General features: G+C 42.0%; 1 protein-coding gene across 2 annotated transcripts in view; it reads right to left on the bottom strand.

Annotated features, from left to right (window-relative positions):
• Positions 1 to 3,073: 3,073 nt before the first annotated feature.
• The window catches only part of pcgf5b (polycomb group ring finger 5b), a 180,463-nt gene continuing 156,536 nt past the window's right edge, over positions 3,074 to 27,000 (bottom strand). For both annotated transcript variants that reach the window (XM_055646578.1, XM_055646579.1), the window contains one exon: positions 3,074 to 6,416. In XM_055646578.1, the coding sequence (XP_055502553.1) occupies positions 6,369 to 6,416 (48 nt within the window). In that variant the 3' untranslated portion in view covers positions 3,074 to 6,368. The remainder of the gene's footprint in view (positions 6,417 to 27,000) is intronic.

The raw sequence follows: 27,000 nt of genomic DNA, 5'->3' as shown, positions 1-27,000 counted from the left end.
GTTTATATCAATGGGACGATGGTGGAAAGGGTCAATAACTTCAAATTCCTGGACGTGCATACATCAGAAGATCTTTCCTGGACTCTACTTCCTGAGAAGATTACAGAGATTCGGCATGTCGAAGAGGATTCTCCTAAACCTCTACAGGTGCACGGTAGAGAGCATTCTGACTGGTTGCATCATGGCCTGGTTCGGCAACTTGAAAGTCCGGGAATGAAAAAGACTGCAAAAAGTTGTGTCCACTGTCCAGTCCATCACTGGCTTTGACCTCCCCACCGTCAAAGGGATCTATCGTAGTCGCTGCCTCAAAAAGGCAGCCAACATCATTAAGAGGTCACATCATCCTGGCCAAACACTCATCTCACCATTGCCATCAGGAAAGAAGGTACAGGAGCCTGAAAACTGTAACGTCCAGGTTCAGGAACAGCTGCTTCCCGACAGCCATTAAACACTACAACGAATAAGCTCTGAGCTCTGAACTGCAAAAGACTATTATTATTTGTTATTTACACTATATTTGTTATTTATTGAACTTTTTCTTTTTTTCCCCCCATTATATACAATGTTTACATATTCACTTATTCTGTTGTGCTGCAGCAAGTCAGAATTTCATTGTCCCGTCCGGGACATATGACAATAAAACACTCTTGACTTGTATTGTCTTTCCGCTGACTGGATAGCATGTAACAAAAGCTTTTCACTGTAATTTGTTACACGTGGCAATAAACTAAATTGATACTCTAGACCAACATTAATGAGCACTGCTCTATCAGAAATCACTTCTTTCAGATGTTAAGCCGGGGTCTGAGGCAAACTTTTAAATTGTAGAGAATTGTCGGTATGTCAAGGAGGACTCTCTCGAACTTCTACAGGTGCACAGTAGAGAGCATGCTGACCGGTTGCATTGTGGCTTGGTTCAGTAACTTGAGCGTCCAGGAGCGGAAAAGGATGCAGAAAATTGTAAACACTGCCCAGTCCATCACCGGCTCTGATCTCCCCACCATCGAAGGGATCTATCGCAGTCGCTGCCTCACAAAGGCAGCCAACATCATCAGGGACCCACACCATCCTGGCCACGCACTCATCTCTCCACTACCATCGGCAGAAGGTACAGGAGCCTGAAATCTATTACATCCAGGTTCAATAGCTGCTTCCCCACAGCCATCAGGCTATTAAACTTGCCAACAAACAGACTCTAAACTGTAACAGCCTATTGCACTTTATCTGCTTATTTATGTGTATATTGAACTGAACTGTTCTGTATTTTTGCTTACAATATTCTGTTGTGCTGCAGCAAGCAAGAATTTCATTGTCCTATCTGGGACACATGACAATAAACTCTCTTGACTTGACTTGATACTATAGCAGTATATCAAAGTAGAGATATCCCAGACACTCCAGACACTTCTTTATCTTTCAATCAACATCAGTAAAAAGAGATCATCTTTATTGCAAGACAACTGTTTGTTGGAAACTGCCTTGTACTGATTGGCTGTAGCATTTTTAGAACAAGGATTATATTACATCAGTCTTTTAATGGCAGTAAAATGCCTTGGGACTTTCAGAAGTTGTGAGAAGCGGTTTAAATGTAATACATTGAAGGTGTCCTTGAAGACTTGCCTTTACGATTGGTTCTAGTTTAGCCTGGAGCTCAGAGTAAAATAGAATTACACAGTTTAATGTAACTGCTCCACTGATTTAATCAAATGGAGAGTTTGATCCCTTGACAAAACTCAATGTAATACGGTTTATGTTCTTGTTAAGTGTGAAAAGTACTGAACATGTAGAATAGTACTTTGCTTCCAAATCCTTGCTGGGATCCCAGCTTCTTGAAACTCATCAACTTGAAAGATGTTGCAGTTTTCCAGAAATAAACCACTGTTATAAGGCTTGTTCTGGTAATTATTGACATGTTCATACCTTTTTATCAATAAGATGGGCAGGGTCAATTTTGCTTTCCAGTAGCATTCTTGTTTTCAGTAAAAAAAGTGGCAACTTGGGACTGGACTCATCTTTGGACATGTGTGAAGAGATTTTCAGATTCTGCACATTCCATTGTAAAAAGGGAGTAGACTAACTATCTTATGATCACTCCCCCTCGACTCCATTCAAGGACCCAAACAGTCGTTCCAGGTGCAACAAAGGTTCACCTGTATCTCCTCCAACCTCATCTACTGCATCCGCTGCTCTAGATGTCAGCTAATTTACATCGGTGAGACTAAGCGGAGGTTGGGCGATCGTTTCGCCGAACACCTCCACTCAGTCCGCAATAACCTACCTGAACTCCCGGTGGCTCAGCACTTCAACTCCCCCTCCCATTCCCTATCCGACCTCTCTGTCCTGGGTCTCCTCCATTGCCAGAGTGAGCAACACCGGAAATTGGAGGAACAGCACCTCATATTCCGCCTGGGTAGCTTGCGTCCGGATGGCATGAACATTGAATTCTCCCAATTTTACTAGCCCTTGCTGTCTCCTCCCCTTCCTTAACCCTCGAGCTGTCTCCTCCCTTCCCCCCGCCATCGGGCTCCTCCTCCTCCCTTTTTCCTTCCTTCTCCCCCCCCCCCCCCCCCACCCCCCATCAGTCTGAAGAAGGGTTTCGGCCTGAAACGTCACCTATTTCCTTCGCTCCATAGATGCTGCTGCACCCGCTGAGTTTCTCCAGCATTTTTGTGTACCTTCGATCTTCCAGCATCTGCAGTTCCTTCTTGAACATCTTATGATCACTGATGGGCCTGTATTTAGGCTTTATTATTTACTTCGAAAGAACAAGTTAACTAAGTCTGAAGGAGGGTCTCGACCCAAAACGTCCCCTAATCCTTTTATCCAGCTGTCTGACCCGCTGAGTTATTCCATCTTTTTGTGTCTATCTCTACTAAATCATCATATGGATTGACCACACTGCTGAAAAACATTTTACTCAATCTACTAAAAGATCATGACCTCCAAACTCATAATCTCAAGAATATGTATCCACCCTCTGAATTCTCTTCGATGTATTATCCTTGTGAAAAAGTTTGTGCAAAGATGTTTTTAATATTGCAAAAAGTAGCCTCGTTATAAATTAAAGGTCAAGATAATGTGTTCAGCAATCAAAAATGGTCAAAAGTGCATCTTACAAATGTTTTAAAAACTTCAATTTTCAACTCATTGATTTAATGACAATGGCAGTCCAGATCCACAGTAAATCTTTAACAACAGCATTTCATTACTAATACATTTTATTGCTTCATTTAATTAGCAAACCACTACAAGACTGGGTGAATTGTGCTTCAATTGATACAATTTTCTGACACAGTATTAATTTCTCAACCCAGCGTGACTGCAAATATACAGAACATTCACTAAAACCCATACATGGTTCAAGAGGAATGTATGCCTGCAGCAAATACATATTAAAAAATAGAACTGCTTCTCCAAACAGTTTTTTTGCAAAACATAAAATACTATTAACATCAGTATGCAAACAATTACAATAGGTTCTCTTTACAAAAATATTTACATTTTAATAGCAAGATTTCATCAATGGCCTTCAAGTTAATTATTCATTTGTCATTAAATGATCTTGGACATTTCCTAACCGCAGCAAAATGACCTTTTCTTCAACGGCGAAGTTCAGTGTAGTATTTTAGAGTGCATTACAAACATGATGGAAAAGTTCAGAAAAGTTTAGTTAATGGGGAAAACAGTGGAATGTAACACTTTGAAAATGACACCATTGCAAAGATGGTATTACATTTTAACAGGTACAAATTCTTGCAAACTAACACTGCTCAAATCATTCAACAACGTAATATTTTAATACAATTGATATCTGACTATGTGAGATGACACTTAAATGCCTGCCTGGGTCTATTTAACTACAGACGACTAGAAGAAACAAAAATCATGAACAAGTTGGAAGGACACACTTGGAGAATTGTGAATCATTTTTGGTCTCCCTGCCATAGGAAAGATGCCTAGAAAGTCTGCAGAGAGGATTTACGATGTTGCTAGGCCTTGAGGACCTGAACTGTAGGGATAGGTTGGGCAGGCTAGGATTTTATTCCTTGCAGTCTTTTTCCCCAGAGTAGGGGGAAACAAAAACTAGAGGGCATATGTTTAAGATGAGAGAGATAAGACCTAATAGGATTCTGAGGGGCAACTTTTTCCACACAGCCAGCGGTCTGTTACACAGACAGCAGTCCATATTTGTATATGGAATGAGCTGCCAGGGGAGGCAGATAAAATGTTCAAGAAGGAACTGCAGATGCTGGAAGATCGAAGGTACACAACATTGCTGGAGAAACTCAGCGGGTGCAGCAGCATCTATGGAGCGAAGGAAATAGGCGACGTTTCGGGCCAAAACCCTTCTTCAGACCCCAGGGGCAGATAAAATAACTACATTTAAAAAACATGTGGATTGATACACAGATAGGAAAGATTTAGAGAGACATAGGTGGATACATGAGTAAAGTTTAGATGGGGCTAAGACGAATTGGACAATTTGGGCTGAAGAATCTGTTTCCGTGTTGTATGACTAAGTTCCTATTGCTGAAATAATGAGCTGAATGCTGAATTCCAACCTTATTTTCTGAATTTTTTTTGTACAGAGATTTTATTCCACCTATTTGAAATGTTAATTATTTAAACAACAGGTAAAAGAGTGCTATGTCGACATGTTGGTTTATTGTCCAACACCCTGGCTAATTCCAATTCCTTTTGACTCAACTAATTCTAATATAATTGAAAATCAGAAATTTAGTGTAGTAAAGAACATTATTTTCAGTGTCTTTACTATTTTGACCAATGCTAATATATATTATAGTTCACTTTTAAAAACTCTATATTGTCTAATGGAATATAAAATTACAATAACAAATAAAACTACACTTGTGTAAACAATAGACCTCTAAGGTTAAACGCAAAGTCACGCAGATTTCTTCCTCACTATTGGACACTCAACATATGCACTCATTGATTAGACTGTGGACATTATTGAGTAGCTATGCTTTTGTAGGTGCATTTGGGAGGTAAAATTACCAGCATCACAATTCTCAATAGTTTCGAAGTCATACTGCCAGAGCTATTATTTTATATATTAATTTAGCAACAAGATTGCATTTTTTCATAGTCTGCATCACAGGGTTTCAATTCAGTACAGATGAATTCACAGATCTCATACCAAAATTGTATCAAAGATCCCTAAACCAATGTTGGACAGGTGTAATATAATACAAATTATATAATGTTGTCTATCATATATTGCCAATACAAATACATCTGATTGTCAAGGAGGTGAACTGAGTGGGGCAAGATATTCTATTTATAACAGGTTTGTATTTACCAAAGTACTTTATTTTAGCAAATATGAAGGAGGAAACCTATTTGTTCGTTCTTTCACTGTCAAATCAATGATCTTCGTAATCAACGTAATCTTCATGATATTCTAAACTAGCAGGATTCCAAAATCCACCCATCTCATTTCCATGCAAGCGCACACGGATTAGAAGACAAATACAAATTCAATGTAATAATCTGTTGAGAGATCTCACTCTGAAATTTGACATGAGCAACAAACAGATTCATCAAGATTTTCCCCAAGACTTGGTGGAATAATTATTTTGTTAATCTGGAATTTGACTTTGAAGTCCAATTATTTTTAGTGGTGTCCAGGCTACGTTCCTCCATATTGGAATGAATCAATTTTTGATCCATGCTCTCTGGTCTTTTGTGTAATAAGTAATAATTTTCTACTTCAGGTTGTTATTTTTTTCTTATGCTCATAAACCAATGTATTTTCTTCAGCTATAGAAATGGACCATCAATGCTTATGGTACAGGATATCAAGTTATTTGCCCCCCCAAAATGTACCTCCTTATTTATGATTACATCAGTGGTATATAACAAAAACATTAATAGCTTCAAAAGGTTGTCCTTATGATCAGTTAACAGACTACAAACAAACAAAGTCAATGCATGGTTTAACCGGAATATAAATGTATTCAAGGCCGTAGACCTAGATTTGTCATTTTGCTCTATGTTTTAGCATTAGCACAAGCACATGTATAACTTCAGGACATAGGCTTTTAAACACATGAACAGTGTTTCACTGACTATCAACTCACAGGCTAAAAAAGGGGTGATTATTTGCAGTCTCCAACACAAATATCACACTGACGAACATTGACGTTTCATGGCTCCAGTAGCAGAATAGCATCAAGCTTGTTCTTGGGAAAAATAAACACATCTGAAAAATGGTAGACAGATACAAATTCTGTTTCTATTTCGAAATATCTGATTCAGTCCAATATATATCCATTCATTGTGCAAACTGTCGATGGGTAAACTTTAGTGCAGTATCCTCCATAGTGGATAACAGCTGCTCTGGTCTAACCAAAGTCAATCCTTGGCCGGTACTGTAGTACCATTGGATAAGACTGTAAAAACAAAAACAGTGATTACTAGAAGGACAAGATTACAATTGATTAGATACTTAGGATAATGCTTATACAGAAGTTATATTCTGAATATTTTTCAATTATAATCACTATTTCTATTGATTATTGATACAATTGGTACAATCCATTTGATAATCCATTCAATAGCAGTGTGGATCACAAAAATAGTAGGCAATGTCCTCCAAGCAAAAAAAGCCTGTCCACTTAATCTTGATATCCACGTTACCTGAGTAAACACCATCAAAACACCCGCAGCTTTGCCACTGAACCAAAAGACAACTGGACCAGCCACTTAACACTGTGACTTTGAAAGCTACATACTCTTTGGTGTTTAGCCTGCTCCCTGATGCCCCAAAATCTTTTGACCCCCTACAGCTCAGTGTTGAAAACCATCATCCCCTCCAAAGATGTTACCAAGCTCATGGAACTGGTTTGTGCACACACACACACACCCTTGCAACTGGTTCCCCAGCTTCCTCATAAACAGAATACAGTTGGTATGAGTTGGCACCAGCAATTGCTCTTCGATAGCTGTCTGTGCAGGGGCACCTCAAGGCTGTGTGCTCAGTCCCCTGCTCTACTCACTCTACAGCCATGAGTGTCCAAGCCCATCTTTAAATTTGCCGACAACACCGCTGTTTATAGATAAAACACAGATAGTCATGAGTCGATGAGAGCGAGAGATCGTCTAATTAAATGGTACCAGAACAGTAACCTTGCTCTCAATGTCAGTGAAAGCAAGAAGTCGGGTGGTGACTTAGAAGAGGAAAGAGAAGGATCCACTAAACGGCATTCAGTGAGAGAATCAACAACCAATTTCCTGAGCATGCATATCTCTGGGAAACTGTACTGCACCCAGCACATTGATGCAATCGTCAGATAAAGCCCATTAAAGTCTTTAGATTGCGGAGATTCGGTATGTCGATGAATACACTCTTGAACATCTACAGGTGTAAGGCAGAGAGCATATTTTGTGGTTGCATCATGGTCTAATTCAGCAACTCAAAGGCCCAGGAATGAAGGAGATTACAAAAAGTGGCAAAGGCTGCCCGGTCCATCACATGAACTGATCTCCCCACCACTGTTGGGATCTCGGGGAGGCAGTGCCTCAAAAAGTCATCCAGGACCCACACCACCTGGCCACACACTCATTTCATGCCTGCCATCGAGTAGAAGGTACACTGAAAACTGTGGCCTCAAGGTTCAGGATCAACTCTTCCCAACAATCAGCAGGCTATTGAACACTGCAAACACCAACTAAACTTCAAACTACAAACTGGCTTGGTTACACTAAGGAATTTTAGTTTTTATTTTATTTTGCACTATATTGTATTGTTTTTAATTTACTGAACCGCATGTTTATTATGTTATCTATTGAATACTGTATTTACAAAGCTGCTGTGATGCTGCAAGTGAGAATTTCGTTGTTCCATTTGGTACATTTGACAATCAAATACTCTTGACTCTTTGAAAAGCAGTGTTGATGCCCTGTCAGGTTCTGCTATAATCTCATAAAGTGGCAGAGCAGGCTTAAGGTACTGCCTGGCCTACACCAGCTTTCATTCTCCTAATGAGTCAGGTAACATTCATGTCAAAATTACTATTGTCTGGAAACTGAAATGGATTATCCGTGAAATTAGAACAAATCAGAGACTGAATATTCTGCAAAGAGAGACTTACAAGTTGATACCTCAAACCTTCTTTCCTTCCACAAAGCAGAGGAAAGGAGCATGATGATGTACTCTCTAGTTTCCAGCACTCTCACAACACTCAAGAAACTTGTAGAAAGGAACTGCAGATGCTGGTTTACACCAAAGATAGATGCAAAGTGCTGGATTAACTCAGCGGAACAGACAGCATCTCTGGAGAGAAGAAATGGGTGACGTTACAGAATGTCTTCAGAATTCAGAGTTGTCACCCATCTCTCCCGAGATGCTTCCAGCATTTTTTTATCTATTTCAAGAAACTTGACAGCAACAAACTAAAAACAACCAACTTGACTTGGTCTCCACCACCCTAAATTTGCCTAAATTCCAGCAAAATTGCACCGTGGTTGGAGGTGTGCCATCTTAAAATGCACTTAATATCAGGAAAGACCAGAGCTAAATTTAAACAACAAATTTTGCATCGTAATTGAATAAATAAAAAATGACTAAACATAGTGCTTTTTTCTGATGGCTACTATGATGTACCAGCATCTCTGAAAACATTAAGCCGTTTTTTAATCTTTTCAGGCAATGTTACACGTTTGTTTATTAATGGTGTTTTCAGCACCTTTTCGACTAAAGCCAGTGTATATTGTATGGCTATTTTGGTTTGCAAAGAAATAGGACTTTGCAGTATATTATTCTGAATATGTCATGGTGGCGCAGCGGTAGAGTGCTGCTTTACAACAAATGCAGCGGCGGATACCCGGGTTCGATCCCGACTACGGGTGCTGTCTGTACGGAGTTTGTATGTTCTCCCCGTGACCTGCGTGGGTTTTCTCCGAGATCTTCAGTTTCCTCCCATACTCCAAAGGCGCACAAGTTTGTAGGTTAATTGGCTTGGTATAAATGTAAAAATTGTCCCTAGTGTGTCTAGGATAGTTTTGGTGTGCGAGGATCACTGGTCGGCGCGGAACCGGTGGGCCGACGGGCCTGCTTCCACGCTGTATTTGTAAACTAAACTAAACTAAACAGTAATCCAAAATGAATAACTTATCGCCTTCTAAGACACTTTGCAGAAATGTGTTTGTGTGTAAGAACGATTAATACAGGCAAATGCTCACAGAGCTGTGTAAAATACTCCTACAGTAATTACCACCCTAACCAGGCCCAGTGCCTAATTACAAAGTAATTAGAAATTATAAATGAGCAGTTGTTTGCAACCAGCATGTAGAATTAACAAAGTCAGCAACTTGGTTCTATTAGCTATTTATGTACTGATGCTACCACCATTCATCTTGTAACAAATGTTTTCCAATGTTCTATTGTTCAATTGACACATTATTTTATTGAATGTGAATGTGCTATGATAAATAAGGCCACTTTGATCAGCTTAACCACCCATTAAATACTGTGATTACATGGTAGTTTGGGGAAGAGCAGCATATTTTCAATTAGGTAACATCTGTTTCATTAGTGCATGTATTTTGAAATAATGGTCACACGAAACAAAAACAAGTTAATACAGACTTAGGAGAACATTTCAGAAAATGAAATATCTTCAATCATCTTCGTAGCCCCAAACTTATGATGTGGCTGAATTTTTAGAAATCATGGCAAAGGTGTTCAGAAAAAAACGTGGAAGGATTTGAAAGCTGAAGATTTAAATAATGTTATAAATCTAAAAAGTTTCATTTTTAAGTCACACACTGAAAACTGTCCCAAGCTTATACTGTACATCAGGCTTAAAATATATAACACAGCTGCTATGTTCGTGAAGAAATCACTATTTATTGTTCAACATCCATTCAGGAACACTTACTTCACTTGTCTCTGCATGCATTTATGAATATTGTGTTGTACATAGTACATACAGTAGATAAAATATAGAACAGTACAGCACAGGAACGGGCCCTTCAGCCCACAATGTTTGTGCCAAGCATGATGCCAATTTAAACTGATCTCATCTGCCTGTACATGATCCATATCCCTCTATTCTTTGCACTTTTATCCGCTGATATGAAAGGCTCTTAAACATCAATATTGTATCTGCCTCCACCACGATCTCTGGCAATGCATTACAGGTCTCCTGTGCAAAAAACCTGCCCCATGCATATCCGTTAAACTTTCCCACTCACCTTATAGCTAATCCCTCTAGTGCTGGGCATTCCCATCCTGGGAAAAGGGCTCATTTATCAAATTATCTCTGCCTCTCATAATTTTACATAGTTCTATCAAGGCTCTGCTCGAACTCTGATATTCCATAGAAAATAACCCAAGTCAATCCAAACCCTCCCTGTAGCTGACACCTCCTAACCCAGGCAGTATTCTGGTCAACCTCCTCTGCACCCACCCTAAAGCTTGCACATCTTTTCTGCTAGGGGGTGACCAGAACTGCATGCAAGACTCCCAATGCAGCCTAACCAAAGTCCTATAGAGCAGCATCATGACTTCCTGACTCTTCCTGCCCCCGACCAATGAAGGCAAGCATACCATCCATCTTCCTTTCCACCCTGTCTACTGGTGCTGCCACCTTCAGTGAGCTATGAACTTGCACCCTTGGATCCCTCTGTGCTGTTGAGGGTCTTGCCGTTAACCTTAGATTCTAATCTCCCAAAGTGCAACATCTCACACTTGTTTGTATGAAGCAAAGATTCTAAATCTCAATGAAGAACAATCAGAGGCCATCCCAGAAAAGGTCCATTTGAGTTGGGGAGGCTATCTGGTGCAGCTGTAGCTCCTACTTTCCTGCTCCACAAATAATTCTTCTGATCTTCCAATCTACCTGACTGAGGCCCTGGTACTTTCTCTGTTCTGAATCACTATATACGACTGCAACCAAAAAATATATTTAAGGGATTCGACAAAATACATTTATCCTTATTCATGCCAGATGAATAAATAAGATCTTAAGAAGGTTACCAGCCTTTTTAGAATCTGATTCCTAGTTAGGGTCTTGCATTCTCAGACACATACACCACAGCTCTTTCAATCACCAGTGGTTATAAACATAAGGGATTTTTGCACTCAGATTAAATTCATAATTGTGTTTAACAGTTGCAATAGATATTTATCTTTAAATATACATTTCTATTTGAAAGATGTAACTTTCTTAATCTCCTCCAAAATGAAACGTCTTTGATGGAATGTTTCATTCAAATAATCTCATCCACCTGCAATCCATTGCTATGGTGACACTGTACAACAATTATACTGAGCCGCAAAGTTCTGCAAAACTTTGACCATGGGAACAGCTTCTGTCCTTGTGCCATCAATCAATTCAATGAATGGATGAATGAATGAACACTTTATTGTCCCATGTGACAAGTCCCAGTGAGATGTTTTGTTTTGCATTACCAAGGTATGCAAAGAGTCACCACATAAAGGGTGCTGACAAACTATTCCACCTCAGGTCCTCCTTTGTTCTACCCGACCTCTCATGGTGGTCCCCCGATGGCGGATCCTCTGTTGCCCCCCCCCCCCCCCCCCCCCCACGGTGGTTCCCCATGCCGGGTCGTCCCTTAATTGTGGTGGACAGATGGATCTTGAAATTCAAAAACTTGTTTTGTGAATTCTGATACCAGCAGATTGAGGCTTGAAAGAAATTGAAAAATGCTCCAAGGTGCTGTCTGAGAGAATGGCTTGTCATGTAAGTTCCAGGCACAGTATCTCACCTTCTGACAAGGTACTGAAGATGGATTTGAAATAAGGGAGTGTCTAATATAGAGCTAATGCAGAATAATGTTAATGGTGTGGCACTACATTAAAGATAGAATTCTTTCTAAATAAAAATAGGAAATACTGGAAATATTCAGTGGCTCAGCCTCGCTCTGTGGAGAGATATATAATGAGTTAATGATCCAGACTGAGTACTTTTCTCAGAACATGGAAAGTTAGAAAGAAAACGTCAGTGAGAGGCTGAAGACAGAGAGTTTGAATAGGTTGGTGGCTGATGGCGGGTGGTGACATCTTGTCCCAAAGGTTCAAGGAATAGCATGTTATCTTCCAATGAGGCTTGCCGTCGCCTTCAGGACTCATCACTCAATATAACATTTCCGACAACCAGCCTTTCCAGTTTATGTCAGAACTGATGAAAGGATGTCAACTTGTTATGGTGTCACAGATTGTCTTTCTCCACAGCATTGCTGTGCAACCTCCTGGGCATTTTCTAGTGTTCTCTCTCAGTGTATCATATCTCACAGTTCCTGCATTATCACCCCTCCTCCCCTCCACCTTCTCATGTCTTCATTCCTCACTCTCTCTATCAGCTCCAACTAACAAACCCTCACCCTCTCAGCTGCCACAGCAACTACAATATTTACACCATTTGTGAACGATGTCTCCATACATCGCCTTTGTCCTCTCTCCTGCCCCTTTTTCTCTGCAACCTGAAACATGCTTGCTTTTTTCATTTTTTCTCCATCAGAAACATATAAGGTCCTGAAGGATCTTGACAGGATTGTTGCAAAGTTCTTGTGGGAGAATTGAGAACTGGAGGTCACCGTTTCAAAATAAAGGGTCAGCATTTATGAAATGTAAGGTGACTATTTTTTCTCTCAGAGAGTTAGGGTCTTTGAAACTCTCTTCTGCAAAGGGCAGTGGAAGATTAGATTCTTGCTCTGCTAAGATGTGGAAGACAACTCAGGATAGATAGGTATAGAGTTGAGTTTTGAGTCGGATTAGCCACAATATAAATAAATGCCAGAGAGACTTCCTCTACAACTTCTATGTAAAGGGCCTGTTCCACTTTCATGACCTAATTCACAACTTTTTTTACTCGTGGACATTTTTCATCATGCTAGAAAAACGCACCGACCTACTTGATGCCACGAGTACCTACGACTAGCATCATGGCCTGCTACGACCTACCTATGACCTCCTATGACCTTGTGACGACCATGTTGCGAGTATGAGTCAAGGGCAAACTCGGCAAAATTAGGTCATGATAGTCGGACAGGCCCTTTAGTAAGATAAAATTGCAAGATCAATGTGGATGTCAATCATTTAGAGTCATAGAGTGACACAGCATGGAAACAGGCCCTTCGGCCTAACTTGCCCGCACCGGCAACATGTCCCAGCTACACTAGTCCCACCTGCCCGCGTTTGGTCCATATCCCTCCAAGCCCGTCCTATCCATGTACCTGTGTAACTGTTTCTTAAACATTGGGATAGTCCCAGCCTCAACTACCTCCTCTGACAGCTCTTTCCATATATCCACCACTGTTTGTGTGAAAAAGTTCCCCCTCAGATTCCGATTAAATCTTTTCTCCTTCACCTTAAACCTATGTCCTCTGGTCCTCGATTCACCTACTCTGGGGGCAAGAGCCTCTGTGCATCTACCCGATCTATTCCTCTCAGGATTTTATACACCTCTATAAGATTACCCCTCATCCTGTTCTCCAAGGAATGGAGTCCCAGCCTGCTCAACCTCTCCCTATAGCTCACACCCTCTAGTCCTTGTACAATACTGTATGACATTACTGGATAAAGTTTGAAAAGGCCGAAATGGTTGTGGGACACACTTACACACTAGATCACACACTTTCCAGATTGTGGTCACTCCAAGTCATGCAGCTACCCATTAAAAATGCTTCACTTTAAAGAGATTTAAAGCACCTCTTTATTGTGCTTTACCTTATATACGGTTTCTGGTAAATTACCTAAGTAATATTGTAATTTCACCAAAAAATTGAACAAAATCCATTTAAGAAACAGCTCTAGTCTCTAATTATTAGATAGAATTTTAATTCCCAACTGTGTATTGTATGTGAATGAATGAATGATACTTTATTATTACATGTGACATGTCACAGTGAGAGTCTATGTTTTGCGTACGCGAGGTATGCAAAGAGTGGCCACATAGAGGGCGCTGACAAAGGCACAAAGCATCAGATGTACTCATAAATTATTTTGCAAGTTTCTCGAACTTTGTAAACTTAATGTGATATTCTTAAGATACGGTCCATGGTAAAAAAAAACACTACCTGCGAGATACAATGCAGTGATTAATACAATTTTACTTCGGAGTCACGTGAGTGACTAAGTGAAGAAGGGCCGCCCGTCTGCGTCATTACGTCTGAACGCAACGCGCGCGACGGACTGGCAGAGGCATTGTGTCCTCCCAGCCCGTCGGGATGGGCAGGTAAGCAAAGTTGAATTACTTACCTGCGTTCTTTCGGGCTTGAAGCTTTTTGTAGTTTCAGGGCCCAGATGTCGAGGAGACGGTCCGCGGGGAAGTCGGCTGCCGAAGACCGCAGCATTTCCAGTAGCGGGTGACGGTCTTGTTCCCGACATTAGCGCCGGCAGAACCGGCAGGAGTCTTCGGAAGGACTCTCCCACATGGGGCAACTTTTGGAGAAGTTGCTCCAACAATGACCTGCCCCAAAGGAGGGAGCTGTGTCAGCCCGGGGCCTACAGCAGTGCCGGGAGCCTCGCACATGGGGCAGCCCCACATGGAATCTACACTCCCTACCAGTCCTACTCCCAATCAAGGGGAGAGTTCACTCAGTAGACGACCAACACACCCCACACCTCCATAGGGGTAAGCGGTTTCACTGACCACTGCCCCATTGGAGGGGGAAGTACATATGGAAGAAACCACACTGAATCAGTTCAAAAGCAGGGGGGGGGGGGGGAACCTTCCCAGGGACAAACAGAAGAAAGGAAGTAAGTAAGTAAGTTTTACTTTCACTGTTTAAGTTAACTCGCATTGACACCAAAGTGCTTGACATAAAATGAATAATAAGCTTCCATACAAACAAAAGAAAAGAAGTACTTCTGCAATCATGCAGGTTCCACTGGGTGCTTCCCTGGATGGAGATCTAGCAAATGTCTCCTGCTCTGAGGAGAGGAGCATTCATGGTCAGTTTCAGTCTGACCCAAAGCAAGAATCTCCTTTAGGTCAGCTGGATGGGCCATGTCAGCACAGGTATCCTCAGGGGCCTGTGGCAGCACCTGTTTTGAGGACTGCCTACAAATCTCACTCTCAGTGGAGGGGTGTGTGAGTGATCAGTAGGTAACTGATCTCGAATTTAAAGTATGAACATACTGAAGCACATGCATATGGCCTCAAGAGCCAGCAGTTGGCAGAATATCCGCACGCTACAAATGCCGGCAAGGTAACAGCACTATCAGGGTGACTGAAGAAACCAGCCGCCGAATCCTCTCTTCAGGTAAGACCAAAAGAAGGAAGCAAAAGCTGTTGGACCAATCAAGGTACCAACGACAAGCAAAACATCATCAGTAGGCGACAACACACCCCACACCTCCATACGGGGTAAGCGGTTCACTGAAGCCGGTGGTAGCTTGAAAGCTGGGCACGGAAATATGATTAGTCGTCTTTCAAGGCAGACTCAGAATTATGGCCAGAATTGTCCTACAAGGCAGGCTCAGTATTATGAGGTTTTTTTCAGACCAACATGGAATCTACACTCCCTACCAGTCCTACTCCCAATCAAGGAGAGAAAAGGAACCCGCATCAGGGGCCTTTGGGCTTACCACAAGACCACCGGTAGCCATGGAGGTAGGTGGGTCTGGGTTTACTGAAACAAGGGATTGTGGACCAGTTACATTGTGTTTTTGTTCAAAATGACAATAACATGAATTTCAGATCTGTTTTAAAAAAACAGATACTAACATGTGATTATGTTTGCTGCACAACATACATAGGTCCCAAGCACACTTGGAACTCGGACCGGAATTGTCTTCAAGGCAGGCCCAGTATTTTGGGCAGGATTGCCTTTCAGGACAGGTGACAGATGGAGGATGTCACTTCATCCAGGTTTAACTCATTTGTGCAGTACAGACTTTTAGAAACAGCAAATTTTGTTACGGTCTAACAACTGTTTTATAGGAGTTTCCTATAAAATGGTCACATGGCATGCATCGACCTCAAAGATGCATACTATTTGGTGTCTATTCATTAAGAACAGGAGATATTTGAAGTTTAACTGGATGGCATGGCTCTGCCAAATGGGTTGACCTCAGCTCCTAGACTATTGACTAAACTACGGAAACCAATTCTGGGTCTACAAAGGTCTCAGAACCACATAGTAATGGCATATTTGGAGGACATTTTTCATTTTGGAGTCACCAAGAATTGGCAGAAGCATCAGTCAAAGCAAACCAAAACCCTGTTTGAAAGAATTAGTTACCTCATCCATCCAGTTAAATCAAAATTGACACCTACAAGGGTAATTGATTACCTAGAATTTACTATCAAAAACAGTAAATATGTTGGGAACTTTGCCTAGGGGCAAGCAACAATATTTAATTAAGCCTGCTATGACCTGATAGTCAAATACTAGCCATCTATCAGGCAAACAGCGAGTGTAATTGGCAAATAGTAGCTGCATTTCCAGCAGTACGTTACGGGCCTTTGCATTACCAGAATTTACAGTGAGCAAAGGAACGAACACTCAGATTCCATGCAGGCCAAATTGGCAAACTATGGATTGCCAGCAGAGGCCATTGTTGAATAACTATGGTGGATAATGAATGGGAGACAGCTCAAGGGAAATCTTGCTCGAAAGCTATCAGGGGTTCTTCAGACCTATGCAAGTGACTAAGGATGGGGAGCTACAAACACAGTCTAGAGCTGTGGGGGCAGATGGAATGAGCAGGAGTCTGTATTCCCCAACACATGGAATCAATTACCCAGAATTGTTGGGGGCACAATATGGACTCAAGGTTCTCTGTAGCAATATGCAACCGGTGCTTGTTCAAATTCAGATTGATAACACCACTGCGGTGGCATATATCCATTAACAAGGGTGGTGGAAAATCTGTATCTTACGACAGATTGTCGAACCTCATTTGGCACTGGTGTATCGAGAGGAATATTTGGGTAACAGTGGTCTATCTACGAGGTAGATATAACACACGGTGACAGATGCTGGATCACGAATGTTTAATAACAACACAGAATGGATGTTGAATCAGGCAGTATTTAACGAAATAACTACACGATTTGGCATACCAGATATTGATCTGTTTGCATCTAGACTAAACCATCAGTTACCCAGATATGTGTCCTGCGAGCTGGATCCAGGAGCAAAGGCAGTGGATGCTTTCTCCCTCAATTGGGGAAGAATGTTTATGTATGCTTTCCGCCAATTTGTCTCACAAACCGAAGCTTGACCAAAATCAAGCAAGACTAAGCCACAGGCATATTGGTAGTGCCAGATTGGCCTACTCAAGCCTGGTTCCCAAAAACTAATAATTTGGGAACTATAGTCCAGCCAGTTATGGCTGTACCCAAGAGCAGGGACCTCCTAGTGAACCCAGTTACAGAGAGTAATCATCCACTACATGAACGTATTAACTTGTTGGTCTGCAGATTCTGAGGAGGCCATTTCAAGGCATAGGACTGTCCGAACAAATACAACACAGTTCGGATAACGGATGTCTTGGAGTTCCTATCAACTCTGTACTATAACTATAAACAAAGTTATAATGCAATCTATAGTGCCAGAGGCGCACTCTCCTCCTATATATTGCAAGCAGGGCACGGGTCGATAGGAATGCACCCCTTTACAACAAAATTCATGAAGGGAATTTACAATTTAATACCTCCAAGGCCAAGGTACATGGACACATGGGATGTGAGCATGGTACTAACCCTACTTTGACAGTGGGGACCGCCTATAACTAACCCTGAAGGTGGTATGCTGACAAAGAGTCCAGACACGGCAAAAGCTACGGTTGGACGACATATGAACAATGTGACCACCAATATGAACAACATAACATTCGTAATCAGGAACCTGATAAAACAGAGCAGGCCAGGAATGCCAGGGATGGAGATCCAGTTCTTGGCATATCCAGAGGACCAACGGTTGTGTGTGTGGTAACATACTAACACCACTATCTGAGAGTTATGGAGAACCTCAGAGGCTCAGAACAATCCGTCCTCATCAGCCATAAAAAGCAACACCAGAAGGTGTCAACTCAAACCATCTCCAGATGGTCAAAGGAGGTAATAGCGGTAGCAGGAGTAAACGTTTATATGGTTAAATCTCACTCCACCAGGGCTGCATCTACATCGGCAGCAAGAGCTATGGACGTGCCCCTTGACGACATCCTAGTGGCTGCAGGATGAAGACGAATAAGAAATAACGGTCCACCGGTTTTTGATGGGCAAACCCTGTAACCACGGTACTGGGGTGTTTTTGCACGTACCACTTTTAAGTTCTGTCCTTCTTATTTTTCCCCCCAAGGTTGGGAGGGGAGAGGGTAGGCTGAAGATTTTTTTTGCTCCTGGGCTTTTCTTTCATTTAAAGCATCAGTGTCTTTACTTAACTACGTAATGTCTGAATGCTTTTAATTATTACACGCATCCATTCAGTGTGTGGGCACCCTGAGGGATTCATAACCGGCGTCCGCATCACAGAGCCTTGAAATCTTCATGTAGTCACTCACGTGACTCCGAATTGTAAAATAGTAAGGGTTAAACAAGAACTTTGTAGTTTGAAGTTTGATCTTGATAATTGATGAGGAGTTACGATGAGCAAAAAAAAAAGTTTGACGTGCCCTCTGCTCCCATGAGCCTCATACTATCAAGGTCATATGGAAGTTCAAGTTTCTTCACAATCTTACTATTCTCAGATCTTCTTTTTGAATTTGTAGAATTCCCTGCCACAGAGGGCAGTGGAGGCCAAGTCACTGGATGGATCTAAGAGTTAGATAGAGTTCTAGGGGCTAGTGGAATCAAGGGATATGGGGAGAAGGCAGGCACGGGTTATTGATTGGGGATGATCAGCCATGATCACAATGAATGGAGGTGCTGGCTCGAAGGGCCGGATGGCCTCCTCCTGCACCTATTTTCTATGTTTCTATGTTTCTAAGATTCTTAGCCCGTAATTGACTATAAAACTAACAGGTGGGAAATTACAAGAGTAGTCAAACAGTTTATTTCCTTTAGCTTACAAGCCAGTGGTATGAATCTTGCTTAGGCAATTTTCAGAGGCCAATTAATCTACAAACCCGCAGGACTTTGATATGAGGGAGGAAACAAGGGAACCCAGAGTGAACACACGCAGATCACAGGGAGAAGGTGCAGACTCCATACAGACAGCACCCGAGGTCAGGAGCTGTGAAGCAGCAGCTCTGCATGGGAGGGTCCAAATCAAAAGTCTCAAAATAGGGGCATTCATTTAAGGCTGATTTGAGGAAGGATTCTTTTCTCCCAGAATTATGAGTTTATGGAGCTCGTTGCCACAAAGCGCTGTTGGGACAGTTATTGAGCATATTTAAGGCTGGGAGAGATCGATTTTAAGGATCAGGAGGAAAATATAGGAAAGTGATTGAGGAACCCTACCGAGTGACACAACAGGCTCGAAGGGGTGAATGCCTATTCCGGTTCCCAAATTTCATGGTTTTACACAGTGCCAGCCCCTTAGAATGCTATATTTATCACAAAGATTACATCTCATCCTAGTATGAAATATGTTATAAATAATTTATATCAATTTTTCCCTTTGCATCCCCCACACTGAATAATCCACTTTGCAAATATTATAAAACATTTTTTAATTATGAAAGCAGAAAATTCAGTCAATATTGTCCAGCTGTCCATGATAGCCTTTGTAATCCCTCCTCTACCCTGTTCTGCATCAAAAGCTACCTTGTTAGTTAGTTTAAGAAGGAACTGCAGATGCTGCAGAAATCAAAGGCAAACAAAAAGGCTGGAGAAACTCAGCAGGTGAGGCAGCATCTATGGAGTGAAGGAAATAGGTGACATTTCGGGTCGAGACCCTTCTTCAGACTGATTATAGTTTAGTCATTTTTGCCCTCAATGCCAAATTGACTAAATTCTACCACTGGATTACATTTAACTTTCACTGTAATACAACGATGAAATGTTGTTGATCTATCCCTGTTATACAGCACTAAAATTCAACATGGCTCTTACTGTAGTACATCCTGAGTTACACCTGTTCTCATAATGCAATATAACAAATCATCGGTTGTGGATAATATGGTGTCACAATTACCATGGAGCATCCAGGCCAGGGCTTCAAACGCCCCACAACTGAGACTTCAAGTGCAGTAGTGAATGTCCGTTGCACTGTCCATGCTGTTGGCTTTCTAAATGTACTGTACACTACACAATGACAATAAAGTTTGAATCTGAATCTGAATCTGAAATGAAATCCTAAACCATAGCACCCATACTTTCTTGGAAGGACGTAAAAGATATATTGTAACGGGCTCACAATTGATCATAACATGTTGATCTGTATTTATCTCATAAGCAAAATCACTACAACAGGTTATCTGGTTGTAATCACAGTGCTACTGTGGAATCTTGCTATGCACAAACTGTCGACAAACAGTGTAAAAATAAGTGTTGGAGTAACTCAGCGGGTCAGGCAGCATCTGTGGAGAACATGAGGTGATGTTTCTAGTCAATAGACAGGAGTAGGCCATTCGGCCCTTCGAGCCAGCACCGCCATTCACTCTGATCATGGCTGATCATCCACAATCAGTACCCTGTTCCTTCCTTCTTCCCATATCCCTTAACCATATAACAATTACAGCACGGATACAGGCCATCTCGACCCTACAAGTCCGTGCCGAACAACTTTTTTTCCCTTAGTCCCACCTGCCTGCACTCATACCATAACCCTCCATTCCCCTCTCATCCATATGCCTATCCAATTTATTTTTGAATGATACAAATGAACCTGCCTCCCCACTTCCACTGGAAGCTTATTCCTACCACCGCTACCAACTCTCTGAGTAAAAAAGTTCCCCCTCATCTCCCCTCTAAATTCTGTCCCTTAATTCTGAAGTCATGTCCTCTTGTTTGAATCTTCCCTATTCTCAAAGGGAAAAGCTTGTCCACATCAACTCTGTCTATCCCTCTCATCATTTTAAAGACCTCTATCAAATCCCCCCTTAACCTTCTGCGCTCCAGAGAATAAAGACCCAACTTATTCAACCTATCTCTGTAACTTAGTTGTTGAAACCCAGGAAACATTCTAGTAAATCTCCTCTGTACTCTCTCTATTTTGTTGACATCCTTCCTATAATTGGGTGACCAAAATTGTACATCATACTCCAGATTTGGTTTCACCAATGCCTTGTACAATTTTAACATTACATCCCAGCTTCTATATCCCTTGACTCCACTATCTTTAAGAGCTCTATCCAACTCTCTCTTGAAAGCATCCAGAGAATTGGCCTCTTCACTGTCTTCTGAGGCAGCAAATACCTAGAAACATGATGCAGGAGGAGGCCATTCGGCCCTTCATTGTAGCACCCCCATTCATTGTGATCATGGCACCATCCCCAATCAATAACCCGTGCCTGCCTTCTTTCCCCAAAGTCGATTCCACCTAGCCCCGATTCCACAGATTCACAACTCTCTGTGTGAAAAAGTGATTCCTCATCTCCGTTCTAAATGGTTTATCCCTTATTCTTAAACTGTGGCCCCTGGTTCTGGACTCCCCCAACATCGGGAACATGTTTCCTGCCTCTAGCTTGTCCAAACACTTTAATAATCTTATATGTTTCAATAAGATCCTCTCTCATCCTTCTAAATTCCAGAGTATATAAGCCCAGCCGCTCCATTCTCTCAACATATAACAGTCCCGCCATCCCGGGAATTAACCTTGTAAACATAGGCTGCATTCCCTCAATAGCAAGAATGTCTTTCCTCAAATTAGGAGACCAAAACTGCACGCTATAATCCAGGTGTGGTTTCACCAGGACCTTGTACAACTGTAGAAGGACCTCTTAGCTCCTATACCCAACTCCTCTCTTTATGAAGGCCAACATGCCATTAGCTTTCTTCACTGCCTGTTGTACCTGCATGCTTACTTTCCGTGACTGATGTGCAAGGACACACAGATCTCGTTGTACTTCCCCTTTTCCTAACTTGACACCATTCAGCTAATAATCTGCCTTCCCGTTCTTGCCACCAATGTCGATGTCCTCATATTTATCCACATTGTACTGCATCTGCCATGCATCTGCTCACTCACCCGCATCTGTCCACTCTGCATCCTCCTCACAGTTCGCATTGCCACCCATTTGTGTCATCTCCAAAAGTTGTAATTTTTTGTTTAATTTTAATCTAAATCATGTGGGTATATTGTACATAGCTGTGGGATACAGCACTTCAGCAGCCTTCCTGGTACCCAACTTCCTTTTTATGTAGTCGCGACATCAGTAGCCCCCTGAACCTTGAAAGCGGAATGAATACCTTTATTGGCCAAGTATTCACATACAAGGAATTTGACTTGGTGCTCCAGCACATGACGGGACATACAGTGATTGTTAGGAAACACATAAAACATTAATGCATTAATAATAAAACATTATTAATTAAACATGTGAATTAAATAAAATACCAGAGCAAAAGGAGGCTACAGATTTTTGGTTATTGAGTAGAGCTACTGCACGTGGAAAAAAAGCTGTTTTTATGTCTGGCTGTGGCAGCTTTGACAGTCCGTAGTCACCTTCCAGAGGGAAGTGATTCAAAGAGTTTGTAGCCTGGGTGAGAGGGGTCAGAGATGATCTTACCCATTCAGAAAATAATCTGCCTTCCTGTTTTTCCACCAAAGTGGATAACCTCACATTTATCCACATTAAACTGCATCTGCCATGAATTTGCCCACTCACCCAACCTGTCCAATACACATTGCATCCTCATAGCATCCTCCTCACAGTTCACATTGCCACCCATCTTTATGTCATCTGCAAATTTGCTAATGTTACTTTGAATCCCTTCATCTAAATCACTAATGTATATTGTAAATAGCTGCAGTCCCTGCACCGAGCCATGCGGCACCCCACTAGTCATAATTGTACGTGGGGGAAGAAAGCTAGAAAAGATGAGGTACTGGACAAAACCTGGCAGGTGATAGGTTGGTGCAGGTGAGGGGGGAGGTTCACACTGGTAAAATCCACAAACTGGATTGACCTGATAGACTCATTGTTTCTGCCAGCTCCTGCCTCAAGGAACTCATGTCCAAAAACATTGATTCCATCCTATTCCCACCCTGGTCCCCTTGTCCAGTCTGTTCTGATCTGCATCTGAGACACCTCACATGCACTTCAAATTTTCAATAGCTTTTAGTTTCCCGGCTCCTAGTGTGTCATTTTTGTCATGGATGTCCAGTCCCTTTACCCTTCCAGCCCCCACCAGAAAGGTCTTGGGGACCCTATGGTTCTTCCTTGAACAGACACCCAAACAGTTTCCCCCGACTAATATTCTCCTCAGCCTGGCGGAACATGTTCTCATCCTTAATAACTTCTCCTTTGACTCCTCTCACTTTCTCCAAGTTAAAGGTGTAACCATGGGCATTTGCATGGGCTCCAGCTTTGCCTGCGTTTTTGTCGGTTACGTTGAACAGTCCTTGTTCCAAACATACTCTGGCACCTTCGCCCATCCCTTTCTCCACTACATTGATGACTGCATTGGGGCTGTCTCCTGCACTCGTGCAGAACTCATGGATTTCATTCACTTTTACTACTAACTTCCACCCTGCCCTCAAATTCACTTGGACTATCTGACACCTCTCTCCCCTTTCTGGAATACCTGTCGCCAACACAAGAGACAGACTATCGACTGACGTCTATTACAAACCTACCAACTTCCACAGTTATCTGGACTACACTTTCTCCCACCTGGCCTCTTGCAAATACGTTATCCCCTACTCTAAATTTCATAACTTCCCGTTGGATCTGCTCCCAAGATGAGGCTTTCCATGTGATTTCCCCAGCCGTCATAGAAGGATCCCTCACCCGTGACTCCTCTGTGTCCTGTAGTTCTGCTCTCACTCCCCCTCCCCCCAAATGGAAGAAGAAGAGTTCCCTTGATCCTCACCTCTCTTCCCACCAGCCTCCACATCCAATACTCCATCCTCCGACATTTCCATCACCTCCAACATGATCCCATCTGTGTTTCCGATGTGGCCTCCTGTACATCGGTGAGACTACGTGTAGACTCGGTGACCATTTCACAGGGCACTTGCACTCGTTCTGCTGAGGACGACTGGATCTCCCAGTTGCTAACCATCTCCTCTTCCCATTCCCATACTAACCTTTCTGTCCTGGGCCTTCTCCATTGCCAGAGTGAGACTATATACAAACTGCAGGATCAACACCTCATGTTCCGCTTGCGTAGCTTGCATCCTATGCACGGTATGTACCTTGAATTCTCCAATTTTAGATAACTACAAAACCCTCCCCCCCCCCCAGATAATTTCACATATCAAAACTCTTCAATCTTTTTGTCTCACACCTTCTGTCTTTTCATCTTTGGCCTTTGCCACCATCTGCCTATGAAAAACGTCCCTCACTTGTGTCAATGAATAGGCTTTGTCCAGCCCCTGTTCCAGCTGTCTCTCCCACCCCAACCACACAATCAGTGTGAAGAAGTGTCCCGACCATCGTTCTCCAGTGATGCTGATTGACCTACTGAGTTTAGTGGTTTAGTTTTGTTTAAGTTTAGTTGAGACATACATCGTGGAAACAGGCCCTTCAGCCCACCGAGTCCATGCCGACCAATGATCACCCTTGTATACTAGTTCTATACTACACACTAGGGTCAATTTACAGAAGCCAATTAACCTACAAACTTGCAGGTCTTTGGAATATGTGAGGAAACTGGAGCACCCAGAGAAAACCTGCACAGTCACTGGGAGAACATACAAACTCCGTACAGACAGCAGTCATTAATCTGGATTGAACCCAGATCTCTGCGGCATAAGTGACTTCCTCTGCCCCACTTTGCTGTCCAGCTAGTTACTCCAGCTCTTTGTTTAAGAAGGAACTGCAGATGCTGGAAAATCAAAGGTAGACACAAATGCTGGAGAAACTTAGCGGGTGCAGCAGCATCTATGGAGCGAAGCAAATAGGCCTTTGCTTCCTTCGCCCCATAGATGCTGCCTCACCTGCTGAGTTTCTCCAGCATTTTTGTCTACTCCAGCACTTTGTTTATTTTTTTCATAAACCAGCATCTGTAGTTCTTTGTATCTACATTTTACTGTACAAAATGTTTTTTTGACAATGAAGTGGTTTGGAGTGTGTGAGATGGCATTGTGGTGTTGTGTAAATTCCCGCCTTCCAGCCATTCTGACTATAATACGCTAATCTAAGTGAATTACTGCTGATCTTCCTCACTTCAACATGTTGGCCACTTGTGAATAAAAAAAATACATGTTTACTAATGGTAGACACAAAATGCTGGAGTAACGGCGGGACAGGCAGCATCTCTGGAGAGATGGAATGGGTGGTGATTCGGATCGAGACCCTTCATCAGACTCGCTTACTAATCACAGAAAAGCCGTAAGACTTTATTAATATTTCTTTTTCATCTTTAAAGCTTAGAGACTCAAGTACTCTCATAATGATCTGTTCGAACACAATCATTGCTTTGTTTAGCCACACTGGGCCTGACTAGTACACCTGAAACCAAGAGTTTATTCCATCAAAAATTGCCATTAAGTTGCACAAATGCAATAACTTCTAACAGATCAGTGATGGCTCAGCAAAGTTTGTACTTAAAATCTTACAAATCAATAAGTCTACATTGAAAGTGTTTCCAACCCTTAACAAATTGGGGTCTGGTTAAATGATAAAATTCAAACCTGGAGTATAATACAGATAAGTGTGAGGTATTGCATTTTGGGGCAGGCCCTCACAGTGCACGGTTGGGCACTGGGGAGTGTTGTAGAGCAGAAGGATCTGGGAGTACAGGTACATGGTTCACTAGAAGTGCGCCACAGATAGATAGGGTGGTCAAGGGACATGAGTATTTTATTGTCATTTGTCCCAATGAAATTCCTACTTGCAGCAGCACAACAGAATATGTAAACATAGTACACTGTAAACAATAGAATAACCGAGAAAACAAAAATTTAGTGTGTATATATACACATTCATAATAATATAGATTTTATATATAAAGAAGGCTTAAGCTTAGGCAATTTTTTTGGCGACTACAGGCCACTAGGCTGTCGCCACATGGTCTCCGGGTAGTTGAGGCAGATACTAGAACAGCATTTGATAGACACTTGGATAGGTATATGGATAGGAAAGGTTCAGAGTAAAATGGGGCTAATGTGGGCAAATGGGATTATCTTAGATGAGGCAGCTTGGTTGGCATGGATGGGTTGGGCCAAAGGGCCTGGTTCCGTGCTGAATTACTCTATGATTCCAACCCAACATCTTCTTGGTTTAATAGACACAAAACAAGGAGCAGAGCACCATTGTTCACTCAGAAAGTAGGTTGGTAATTTGCATATTTTCATGAGTTTGAAAATCTCTAGCTGTGTAACGACAAGTGAGAGGGATGGAACATAGAAACATAGAAATTAGGTGCAGGAGTAGGCCATTCGGAAACAGGCACAGCAGCCCCACGGACTGAAGAGAAGAAGTTTCGAGCAGAAATATGTAACAACACCGCCAAAGGCAGCAAACATGTCAAGACAAATAAACAGGGCTCGTTTACAATGAAGCACAGAATCTTGCAATTTCCAAGGGGTACGGAATGTAGACACATAGCCCCATCAAAACATCACTAAGCAACAATTTCTCATACTTAGTGATTTGTTCTGTCAACTGTATTCCTGCATTGTAGCACTATACGGCACCCGCTGAATGAATGTAGCCACTGTTAACCCATCACAGTGCTATTTGCTGGTTGAAAATCCTTATGCTAAATCAGACCCCCCACTGTAATTCCCACAGGAACAAGAGATCAGGACACGCTATTCCTTTGAAAAGCACATACTAGCACACTGTTTAGAAGCTTATTGCTTAAAAGATCATCCCTCATCAGTAGTGCTAATTGGGTGAGACCACAGTGACAATGTGTTGCACCTTGCCTCTGAAAGTAATTCTATTGTGAAATGTGGAGACATGCTATTCTATTGCACTGCAAGCATTGCAGCTAGGGAGTATTT

The sequence above is a fragment of the Leucoraja erinacea genome, chromosome 15, assembly GCF_028641065.1.
Source record: "Leucoraja erinacea ecotype New England chromosome 15, Leri_hhj_1, whole genome shotgun sequence".
NCBI classification, from domain to species: Eukaryota; Metazoa; Chordata; class Chondrichthyes; order Rajiformes; family Rajidae; genus Leucoraja; species Leucoraja erinaceus.
Note: the sequence above shows the minus strand (reverse complement) of the source record. Positions and strands in the feature narration are given on the sequence as shown.